The sequence below is a fragment of the Oncorhynchus masou genome, chromosome 24, assembly GCF_036934945.1.
Source record: "Oncorhynchus masou masou isolate Uvic2021 chromosome 24, UVic_Omas_1.1, whole genome shotgun sequence".
NCBI classification, from domain to species: domain Eukaryota; kingdom Metazoa; phylum Chordata; class Actinopteri; order Salmoniformes; family Salmonidae; genus Oncorhynchus; species Oncorhynchus masou.
In genome coordinates, this window is record NC_088235.1 from 99,955,283 (window position 1) to 99,967,707 (window position 12,425).

Genomic DNA, 12,425 nt, shown 5'->3' on the forward strand with positions numbered 1-12,425 from the left:
AAGATTGTTGGAAAAGCATTCCTCAGGTGTCCCGCTAGCGGGACAACATCCGGTGAAACTGGGGGGCGTAATTCAAATAAATAATCATTAAAATTATGGATATTAAACATTTAGGTACATACAAGTGTCTTATATCGGTTGAAAGCTTAAATTCTTGTTAATCTAATTGCAATGTCCAATTACAGTAGATATTACAGTGAAGGCATACCATGAGCTTGTTTGAGGAAGGCGCCCCACATCAAAATATTTTTCCACCGGCACAGGTTTCATAAATTCACAAATAGCGATTAAATATTCACTTAATTTTTGAAAATCGTCCTCTGATTTGTCATCCAAAGGGTGCCAGCTATAACATGTAGTGTCGTTGTGTTAGATAAAATCCTTCTTTATATCCCAAAAAGTCAGTTTATTTGGCGCCATCGATTTGAGTAATCCACTCGTGTAACTGTTTTCTTGAGGTGAAGGAGAGGCGGACCAAAACGCAGCGTGGTGGTTATTCAAGTTTTTTTAATAAAGACACTATACATGAATAAACTAACAAAAAAAACAATAAATGTGAAAAAAACAAAACAGCCCTATCTGGTGCAAACACAGAGACAGGAACGATCACCCACAAACACACAGTGAAACCCAGGCTACCTAAGTATGATTCTCAATCAGAGACAACTAATGACACCTGCCTCTGATCGAGAACCATACTAGGCTGAAACATAGAAATACCCAAATCATAGAAAAACAAACATAGACTGCCCACCCCAACTCACACCCTGACCATACTAAATAATGACAAAACAAAGGAAATAAACAACTTGTGACAACTCGTTCAACATGCAGAGAAAGGAATCTGAAAATCTACACCTAAACGTTGTACCAATAAGTCAAAATACGTTTTTAGTCCTCAGATACCCTAAAATGTAGTCAAACTATAATATTTCTAAAACACAAATATTCCCAAACACGAATTTCCAAGACTGTGTCCCTGTACTAAAACTGATTATTCTTATTTGTTTTGGACGTTACAAGCCTGAAACCTTGAACGTAGACTGCTGACCCCCCGTGGAAGCTATGGGAATTGCATCCTGGGAGCTAGAATTCAGTATGCCCCTATGCTTTCCATGGTAAGAGCATGGTCTCAAAAAAAACTCAGGTTGGTTTTCTCCTACCATATCTATTGTGTTATAGTCTCCTACATTTTTTGACATTATTTTATTTTAGTCCTACATTTCTACAAACTTTAAAGCGTTTTCTTTCCAATGGTACCAATTATATGCATATCCTGGCTTCAGAGCTTGAGCTTCAGGCAGTTTACTTCGGGAACGTCATTCAGACAGGAAGTGGAGAAGAAAGGGGCCTAGCCTTAAAGCTGGTTGAGGGAATGCCAAGCGTGTGCAATGCTGTCAGCATGTTAAACGATGGCTACTTTGAAGAATATGAAACGTAAACTATATATATTTTTGGGGTTACTACATAATTCCATATGTGCTATTTCATAGTTTTGATGTCTTCACTAATATTCTACAATGTAGAAAATAGTAAAAATAAAGAAAAACCCTTGAATGAGTAGGTGTGTCCAAACTTCTGACTGGTAATGTACATCTCCTACAGTGGCAGGCCAGAAACAGGAGACAGGAGACAGGAGACAGGAGGCAGGAGGCAGGAGGCAGGAGGCAGGAGGCAGGAGGCAGGAGATAGGAGGCAGGAGACAGGAGACAGGAGGCAGGAGAAGTGACATAGAGAGAGTAGTGAAAGATGCTTTGACTGCAAAATCAAGTCATCATGGAGATACACAACACCTATTCTGGAAGCCATAATCAAATCTCATGCAGCTAGCTGGCTCCAGACTACATAACAGCCCGTCTCCTACATCGTTGAGCCTAATGAGTTGTCATTTCTCCCCAACTCAAATCATCCGTATACAGAGTATAACAGCCTATCCCCTTGAGGTTGAGGTTTTAGCTCCCTGTTGTCCCCACCCTGCACCCTCCACCCTGCACCCTGCTGGTGACATCAAGATGACCCTTGGAGGAGGATGAAGGTATCAGCTCTGTAGGCTGCTACTGCCAAACAGCTGCTAGACAGGAGGACAGTGTTTGTATGAGCGATATAGAGAAAGTTTGTGTGTTAATTGAGTGTTGAGGGTTTGTATGTACTCTAGTGAAAGAGAGAGTTATCAGTCTCTCCAGAGGACAGAGGGAGGTGCATCTCCATATCGCCTCCCAACTATCTCACTAAGAAGCAGAAGGAAATATGGTCTGATCCATTAAAACCTAATGAACTGAGCAGTGGGGCAATTTCTCCTGTGACGGACTGACACCCCTCCTCCATCATAACATCACACTGTGTGTGTGTGTGTGTGTGTGTGTGTGTGTGTGTGTGTGTGTGTATGTGTGTGTGTGCGCGTGCTTATAGTTGTGTGTTTGATGGAGTCGCCTCGTCCGTCATTGTGATGGCCTAGTCCTCCTCTCTTATCCTCATCCTCCCTCCTCTCTTATCCTCATCCTCCTCTCCTCTCTTATCCTCATCCTCCTCTCCTCTCTTATCCTCTTCCTCCTCTACTCGCTTATCCTCATCCTCCTCTCTTATCCTCCCCTCCTCTGTTATCCTCCTCCTCCTCTCCTCTCCTCTCTTATCCTCCCCTCCTCTCATATCCTCATCCTCTGCTCCTCGCTTATCCTCATCCTCCTCTACTCTCTTATCCTCATACTCCCCTCCTCTCTTATCCTCATCCTCCTCTCTTATCTTTATCCTCCTCTCCTCTTTTATCCTCATCCTCCCCTCCTCTCTTATCCTCATCCTCCTCTCTTATCCTCCCCTCCTCTCTTATCTTTATCCTCCTCTCCTCTCTTATCCTCATACTCCCCTCCTCTCTTATCCTCATCCTCCTCTCTTATCCTCATCCTCCTCTCTTATCTTTATCCTCCTCTCCTCTCTTATCCTCATCCTCCCCTCCTCTCTTATCCTCATCCTCCTCTCTTATCCTCCCCTCCTCTCTTATCTTTATCCTCCTCTCCTCTCTTATCCTCCCCTCTTTCCCTTATCCTCCTCTCCTCTCTCATCCTCTCCTCCTATCTTATCCTCATCCTCCTTTCCTCTCCTCTCTTATCCTCATCCTCCCCTCTTCTCCTATCTTATGCTCCCCTCCTCTCTTATCCTCATCATCCTCTACTCCCTTACCCTCATCCTCCTCCACTCTCTTATCCTCCTCCTCCTCTCCTTTCTTATCCTCCTCATCCTCTCCTCTCTTATCCTCATCATCCTCTCCTCTCTTATCCTCCCCTCCTCTCTTATCCTCATCCTCCTCTCTGCTCTTATCCTCATCCTCTTCTACTCTCTTATCCCCATCCTCCTCTCCTCTCTTATCCTCCCCTCCTGTCTTATCCTCATCCTCTGCTCCTCCCTTATCCTCATCCTCCTCTACTCTCATATCCTCATCCTCCTCTCTTATCCTCCCCTCCTCTCTTATCCTCCTCCTCCTCTCCTGTCCTTATCCTCCCCTCCTCTCTTATTCTCATCCTCCTCTCCTCTCGTATCCTCATCCTCTTCTCCTCTCTTATCCTCCCCTACTATCTTATCCTCATCCTCCTCTACTCTCTTATCCTCATCCTCCACTCCTCTCTTATCCTCATCCTCCTCTACTCTCATATCCTCATCCTCCTCTCTTATCCTCCCCTCCTCTCTTATCCTCATCCTCCTCTTCTCTCTTATCCTCATCCTCCTCTACTCTCTTATCCTCATCCTCCCCTCCTCTCTTATCCTCCTCCTCCTCTCCTGTCTTATCCTCCCCTCCTCTCTTATTCTCATCCTCCTCTCCTCTCGTGTCCTCATCCTCCTCTCCTCTCTTATCCTCCCCTACTTTCTTATCCTCATCCTCCTCTACTCTCTTATCCTCATCCTCCTCTCCTTTCTTATCCTCATCCTCCTCTCCTCTTTTATCCTCATCCTCCTCTCTTATCCTCCCCTCCTTTCATTTCCTCATCATCCTCTACTCTCTTATCATCCTCCTCTCCTCTCTTATCCTCATCCTCCCCTCCTCTCTAATCCTTCCCTCCTCTCTTATCCTCATCCTCCTCTACTCTCTTATCCTCATCCTCCCCTCCTTTTATATCTTCATCCTCCTCTACTCTTATCATCCTCCTCTCCTCTCTTATCCTCATCCTCCCCTCCTCTCTTATCCTCATCCTCCTCTCCTCTCTTATCCTCATACTCCCATCCTCTCTTATCCTCATCCTCCTCTCTTATCTTTATCCTCCTCTCCTCTCTTATCCTCATCCTCCCCTACTATCTTATCCTCATCCTCATCTCCTCTCTTATCCTCATCCTCCCCTCTTCTACTCTCTTATCCTCATCCTCCTCTCCTTTCTTATCCGCATCTTCCTCTCTTATCCTCATCCTCCTCTATTCTCTTATCCTCACCGTCCTTTCCTCTCTTATGCTCCCCTCCTCTCTTATCCTCATCCCCCTCTCATCTCTTATTCTCATCTTCCTCTCTTATCCTCATCCTCCCCTCCTCTCTTATCCTCATCATCCTCTACTCCCTTACCCTCATCCTCCTCTACTATCTTATCCTCCTCCTCCTCTCATTTATTATCCTCCTCATCCTCTCTTCTCTTATCCTCATCCTCCTCTCCTCTCTTACCCTCCCCTCCTCTCTTATCCTCATCCTCCTCTCTGCTCTTATCCTCATCCTCTTCTACTCTCTTATCCCCATCCTCCTCTCCTCTCTTATCCTCCCCTCCTGTCTTATCCTCATCCTCTGCTCCTCCCTTATCCTCATCATCATCTACTCTCTTATCCTCATCCTCCTCTCTTATCCTCATCCCCCTCTCATCTCTTATCCTCATCTTCCTCTCTTATCCTCATCCTCCCCTCCTCTCTTATCCTCCTCATCCTCTACTCCCTTACCCTCATCCTCCTCTACTCTTTTATCCTCATCCTCCTCTCCTTTCTAATCCTCCTCATCCTCTCTTATCCTCATCTTCCTCTCTTATCCTCATCCTCCCCTCCTCTCTTATCCTCATCCTACTCTCCTGTCTTACCCTCATCCTCCTCTCCTTTCTTATCCTCATCCTCTTCTCTTATCCTCCCCTACTTTCATTTCCTCATCCTCCTCTACTCTCTTATCCTCATCCTCCCCTCCTCTCTTATCCTCATCCTCCTCCTCTCTCTTATCCTCCCCTCCTCTCTTCTCATATCCTCATCCTCCACTCCTCTCTTATCCTCATCCTCCTCTCCTCTCATATCCTCATCCTCCCCTCCTCTCTTATCCTCATCCTCCTCTACTCTCTTATCCTCATCCTCCTTCTACTGTCTTATCCTTATTCTCCTCTACTCTCTTATCCTCATCCTTCCCTCCTCTCTTATCCTCATCCTCTTCTCCTCTCTTATCCTCCCCTCCTCTCTTATCCTCATCCTCCTCTCCTCTCTTATCACAATCCTCCTCTCCTTTCTTATCCTCATCCTCCTCTACTCCCTTATCCTCATCAACCTCTACTCTGTTATTCTCATCCTCCTCTCCTCTCTTATCCTCATCCTCCTCTCCTCTCATATCCTCATCCTCCTCTTCTCTCTTATCCTCCTCTCCTTTCTTTTCCTCATCCTCCTCTCCTCTCTTATCCTCATCCTCCCCTCCTCTCTTATCCTCATCCTCCTCTCCTATCTTATCCTAATCCTCCTCTCATTTCTTATCCTCATCCTCCCCTCTTCTCTTTTCCTCATCCTCCCTTCCTCTCTTATCTTCATCCTCCTCTCCTCTCTTATCCTCATCCTCCACTCCTCTCTTATCCTCATCCTCATCTACTCTCTTATCCTCATCCTCTTCTCCTCTCTTATCCTCATCCTCCTTTTCTGTCTTATCCTCATTACATGCTTTTTCATAGGACTCCTCTTGGTTTCTCCCTCATGCTGTTTTCTCTTTCTATGTAAGTTCTCTCTGTCAATGTATTGTCTCCATTTTCTCTGCTGCTGAAAGACATAATGAAATCTCCCTCTTTCCCCTCCCTTGTCAGTGTTTGTTTCCATCTCTTCCCCTCTTCTCTCTCTGTGTATTTCTAGCTGTTCATTGTTTCCTGCCTCTAAGATCTCTTGTGTTGTTGCCCTCTGTGGTTCATCTAATCCTCTGTCTAATCAGTCTGTAGAAATAATTACACAGCCCTCTCTGATCCCTTAACCCCTATCAACATGAAAACAACACGCACACAGGAAGACACACACACACACAGGAACACACACACAGGAACACACACACAAACACAGGAACACACACACAGGAACACACACACGCACACAGGAACACATACACACACACACACACACACAGGAACACACACACCCACACAGGAACACACACACACAGGAACACACACGCACACAGGAACATATGATATATGATAAGTATGTTTAACACACACACAGGAATATACACATGATAAGTATGAATAATAGATATATACATGATAAGTATGTTTATAAAGAGATATACCGTACATGATAAGTATGATTATAAAAAGATATACAGTACATGATAAGTATGATTATATAGAGATATACAGTACATGATAAGTATGATTATAAAGAGATATACAGTACATGATAAGTATGATTATAAAGAGATATATAGTATATGATAAGTATGATTATAAAGAGATATACAGCACATGATAAGTATGATTATAAAGAGATATACAGTATATGATAAGTATGATTATAAAGAGATATACAGTATATGATAAGTATGATTATAAAGAGATATTCAGTATATGATAAGTATGTTTATAAAGAGATATACAGCACATGATAAGTATGATTATAAAGAGATATACAGTACATGATAAGTATGATTATAAAGAGATATACAGTACATGATAAGTATGATTATAAAGAGATATACAGTATATGATAAGTATGATTATAAAGAGATATTCAGTATATGATAAGTATGTTTATAAAGAGATATATAGTGCATAGAGAAGACAGTTCTCTACGTAATTAATTTGCCTGCTGCATTCTGTATTACAGTATTTCACTGTCTAGTATTGTACATTATTGAACAGTGTTGTACTGTAAAACTCTATGGATGTTTTGTTGTTGTCTCTATCTCATGAATGCATCCATCTGTTTAACTGAAGTAGTAATGCTGTAGTTCTGTCTTGTTATTCTATGTGAGGTGAGAATGAACTGGCAACCCTCTTGAGTTCAGTCCCGGGGATTAGACCTGTAGACTACCTCTGATTGGTTGATCTGTTTACCAGGCTACATCTTCAGGAACTGTACGAAGGCTGGCTGGACAGAGCTGTACCCTACATATGAGGAGGCCTGTGAGTTCGCAGAGGAGTCAGAGACAGGACCAGAGGTTAGAGACACCCCACCACACCACTCTCGACCTGAACCTTCTCTTTTACTTACTCACTCATTTAATCACTCATCCGAATTCTCATTGTTCAATTTTCTTCTCAGGGGAGATAGAATGGGATTGGTTGAGGGGAGAATTTGTCACATTTCAAAATGTAACAACTCCACTGAGACATTAATTAATGTACTTATTCAGTCGTGTACTTATTCAGTCATGTACTTATTCAGTCGTGTACTTATTCAGTCATGTACTTATTCAGTCGTGTACTTATTCAGTCGTGTACTTATTCAGTCATGTACTTATTCAGTCATGTACTTATTCAGTCATGTACTTATTCAGTCGTGTACTTATTCAGTCATGTACTTATTCAGTCGTGTACTTATTCAACCATCTACTTATTCAGTCTGAATTACCTATCTCACTCTATAGGCCTACTCTTTTTTCTCCTCTCTCTCTCTCTCTCTCTCTGTCTCTCTCTCTCTCTATGTGTGTCTCTCTCTCTCAATTCAATTCAAGGGGCTTTATTGGCATGGGAAACACATGCCAATAAATGGGACACAATCATGAAGTGGAACGACATTTATTGGATATTTCAAACCTTTTTAACAAATCAAAAACTGAAAAATTGGGCGTGCAAAATTATTCAGCCCCCTAAAGTTAATACTTTGTAGCGCCACCTTTTGCTGCGATTACAGCTGTAAGTCGCTTGGGGTATGTCTCTATCAGTTTTGCACATCGAGAGACTGAATTTTTTCCCATTCCTCCTTGCAAAACAGCTCGAGTTCAGTGAGTTTGGATGGAGAGCATTTGTGAACAGCAGTTTTCAGTTCTTTCCACAGATTCTCGATTGGATTCAGGTCTGGACTTAGACTTGGCCATTCTAACACCTGTGTTGCTTTTACGCCAAACATAACGTTTTGCATTGTTGCCAAAAAGTTCAATTTTGGTTTCATCTGACCAGAGCACCTTCTTCCACATGTTTGGTGTGTCTCCCAGGTGGCTTGTGGCAAACTTTAAACAGCACTTTTTATGGATATCTTTAAGAAATGGCTTTCTTCTTGCCACTTCCATAAAGGCCAGATTTGTGCAATATACGACTGATTGTTGTCCTATGGACAGAGTCTCCCACCTCAGCTGTAGATCTCTGCAGTTCATCCAGAGTGATCATGGGCCTCTTGGCTGCATCTCTGATCAGTCTTTACCTTGTATGAGCTGAAAGTTTAGAGGGATGGCCAGGTCTTGGTAGATTTGCAGTGGTCTGATACTCCTTCCATTTCAATATTATCGCTTGCACAGTGCTCCTTGGGATGTTTAAAGCTTGGGAAATCATTTTGTATCCAAATCCGGCTTTAAACTTCTTCACAACAGTATCTTGGACCTGCCTGGTGTGTTCCTTGTTCTTCATGATGCTCTCTGCGCTTTTAACGGACCTCTGAGACTATCACAGTGCAGGTGCATTTATACGGAGACGTGATTACACACAGGTGGATTGTATTTATCATCATTAGTCATTTAGGTCAACATTGGATCATTCAGATATCCTCACTGAACTTCTGGAGAGAGTTTGCTGCAATGAAAGTAAAGGGGCTGAATAATTTTGCACGCCCAATTTTTCAGTTTTTGATTTGTTAAAAAAGTTTGAAATATCCAATAAATGTCGTTCCACTTCATGATTGTGTCCCACTTGTTGTTGATTCTTCACAAAAAAATACAGTTTTATATCTTTATGTTTGAAGCCTGAAATGTGGCAAAAGGTCGCAAAGTTCAAGGGGGCCGAATACTTTCGCAAGGCACTGTATATATATATACAGTGTTGTATCGATGTACAAATGGTTAAAGTACACAAGGGAAAATAAATAAGCATAAATATGGGTTGTATTTACAATGGTGTTTCTTCTTCACTGCCCTTTTCTTGTGGCAACAGGTCACAAATGTTGCTGCTGCTCCCCCTCTCTCTCTCTTCTCTCTCTCTCTCTCTCTCTCTCTCTCTCTCTCTCTCTCTCTCTCTCTCTCTCTCTCCCTCTCTCTCTCTCTCTCTCTCTCTCTCTCTCTCTCTCTCTCTCTCTCTCTCTCTCTCTCTCTCTCTCTCTCTCTCTCTCTCTCTCTCTCTCTCTCTCTCTCTCTCTCTCTCTCTCTCTCTCTCTCTCTCATTCAAATGCTGTAAGCATTGTTGAACGTTGGTTGTGTTACTTTATTGTGTTAATAACAGGTCGGCCAGCCAGGCAGCCAAACATAAACATTACTATCTCTCGTTACATCACTAACAATGGATATTTGAGTATTCATCTGAGAAATCCCTGGCTGTTTCTGCAGGCCATTCACGCTAACCATCTGGCAACAAATACATTTAGACAAATCACAAGTTTGAAAGGAAAGGCAAAGAGAAAAGAAATGGTAGGACAGACAGAGTGAGAGATGAGAAGGATAGATTAACATCCCAGACTTCCTAGCTGATTGCTCAGGGGGCTCTTCTCATCCTCCTGTCACATCCCTACCTCTGTCTCATTCCCAACCACTCCCCATATACACACAATCTCCACACACCCTCGTACACCTAGAAGACGCAGACACACAATCTCCACACACCCTCGTACACCTAGAAGACGCAGACACACAATCTCCACACACCCTCGTACACCTAGAAGATGCAGACACACAATCTCCACACACCCTCGTACACCTAGAAGACGCAGACACACAATCTCCACACACCCTCGTACACCTAGAAGACGCTGACACACAATCTCCACACACCCTCGTACACCTAGAAGACGCAGACACACAATCTCCACACACCCTTGTACACCTAGAAGACGCAGACACACAATCTCCACACACCCTCGTACACCTAGAAGACGCAGACACACAATCTCCACACACCCTCGTACACCTAGAAGACGCAGACACACAATCTCCACACACCCTCGTACACCTAGAAGACGCAGACACACAATCTCCACACACCCTCGTACACCTAGAAGACAGACACAATCTCCACACACCCTCGTACACCTAGAAGACGCAGACACACAATCTCCACACACCCTCGTACACCTAGAAGACGCAGACACACAATCTCCACACACCCTCGTACACCTAGAAGACTCAGACACACATACACTTGCCAAGGCCATGAGGAAGGTGTGTGATCGTGCTGTGCATCTGAAAACACTTATTAAGCAGTGTAACTCCCTAGACAGAAACACAACAGTATCTCTCCTGGCCCGATATGTTCATTCGCTACACTTGTACTGTTTTCTCAGTATACAGTATGTCATGACATTATTATATGATTGAGTATATGAGGGACATAGAGGGCAGCCTATTGATGGGATTTGAAGTCCTGCACTATATGTTTCTTTTTGACCTCTGACCTGTTGCTTTCCAGACAACATACTTCTACACCATCAGTCAGGTGTACACTGCTGGATATGCCACCTCCCTCGTCTCCCTCATATCAGCCATCTTTGTCTTCACTGTGTTCAGGTAACATTAGGACATACTCAGTCCAATATTTATTCCTTAGATACACACAGATACATGATAAAGTTGTGATGATAAATAGATAACACTGGAAGACTGGATTGCGGTCATATAGGCATTATAGTTCAATATGGACCCTCTAACATGACAGGAAATGAGGTCAGTCTAACAGGAAGTTGACTCTCCTGTACAGGAAGTTCCACTGTACCAGGAACTACATCCACATCAACCTATTTTCCTCATTCATCCTGAGAGCCAGTGCCGTTTTCATCAAGGACGGAGTTCTGTTCGCTGATGAGAACCTGGACCACTGCTTCATGTCCACCGTGAGTGTCATGCTGTCATCAACAAGCGACACAAACTATACTGGACTTACTGTCTTAATACTATTTGCAACTCCCTGTCACACCTTCACCTGTTATATCACCATACATTTAGATATTCTATACCATATCTATATTACTGTCATGGAAGTTCATATAGTGTATACCACCGATTTCTACTAACTTCCTGTGGCTGTATAGGTCTGTCTTCATCTGTGCACTTTCCTCTTTTGAATGTCATTGCCTTCAGATGTATGACTCATCTTGTTGTATGGGAAAAGCATCAGAGGGAGCTGTGAACGCTATCTGACTAGAGCACATTTTAGCTCATTGAAATGAATCTGTGAGAGACAGCGAGTCGAGACTTTATCCTCCAACTACTTTTATGCTAAAACATTGGCCTGCTTCTAAAAAGAGTGAGTCGTCCAGTCGACTTTGGTCCTTTTCTGTGGCAGTGAGGCCATTGGATCAGAATATCAGTGGTGACTCATTAAGAGTGATGAAAGAGAGAGAGAGAGAGACTGATAAGAGAGAGAGAATGATGAGAGAGGGACAAAGAGAGAGAGGGGAGAAAGAGAGGGGAGGGGAGAGAAGACAGATAAGAGAAGATAGAGAGAGAGAGAGAAATAGAAAGGGAGAGGGAAAGAGAGAGAGAGAGAGAGAGAGAGAGAGAGAGAGAGAGAGAGAGGGAGGGGAGAGAGAGGTCTCTTGCACCCCAACAGGACACCAGGTTCTATATTTAGAAGCTAAATCCACAGCACAGAGAGGAGATAGGGGATTACAGAGACTACTGCAGAAGTAGAGAAGGGTGGCAGTGTGATTGTGGCTCAGGGAGTCACCAGAAGGGTACAGGGGAGGGGTGGAGGTGGCAGTGTGATTGTGGCTCAGGGAGTCACCAGAGGGGTACAGGGGAGGGGTGGAGGTGGCAGTGTGATTGGGGTTCAGGGAGTCACCAGAAGGGTACAGGGGAGGGGTGGAGGTGGCAGTGTGATTGGGGTTCAGGGAGTCACAGGGGAGGGGTGGAGGTGGCAGTGTGAAGGGTCACAGTACAGGGGAGGGGTGGAGGTGGCAGTGGGGTGATTGGGGTTCAGTGGATTGGGGTCACCAGAAGGGTACAGGGGAGGGGTGGAGGTGGCAGTGCGATTGGGGGGCTCAGGGGAGGGGTGGAGTCACCAGAGAGGTACAGGGGAGGGGTGGAGGTGGCAGTGTGATTGGGGTTCAGGGAGTCACCAGAAGGGTACAGGGGAGGGGTGGAGGTGGCAGTGTGATTG

At 44.0% G+C, this 12,425-nt stretch overlaps 1 protein-coding gene across 2 annotated transcripts in view; it reads left to right on the forward strand.

Annotated features, from left to right (window-relative positions):
• Positions 1-12,425, forward strand: part of LOC135513125 (pituitary adenylate cyclase-activating polypeptide type I receptor-like) — a 76,283-nt gene that overhangs the window by 57,710 nt on the left and 6,148 nt on the right. For both annotated transcript variants that reach the window (XM_064935855.1, XM_064935857.1), the window contains 3 exons: positions 7,248-7,348; positions 10,737-10,834; positions 11,025-11,157. In XM_064935855.1, coding sequence (XP_064791927.1) covers positions 7,248-7,348; positions 10,737-10,834; positions 11,025-11,157 — 332 coding nt within the window. The remainder of the gene's footprint in view (positions 1-7,247; positions 7,349-10,736; positions 10,835-11,024; positions 11,158-12,425) is intronic.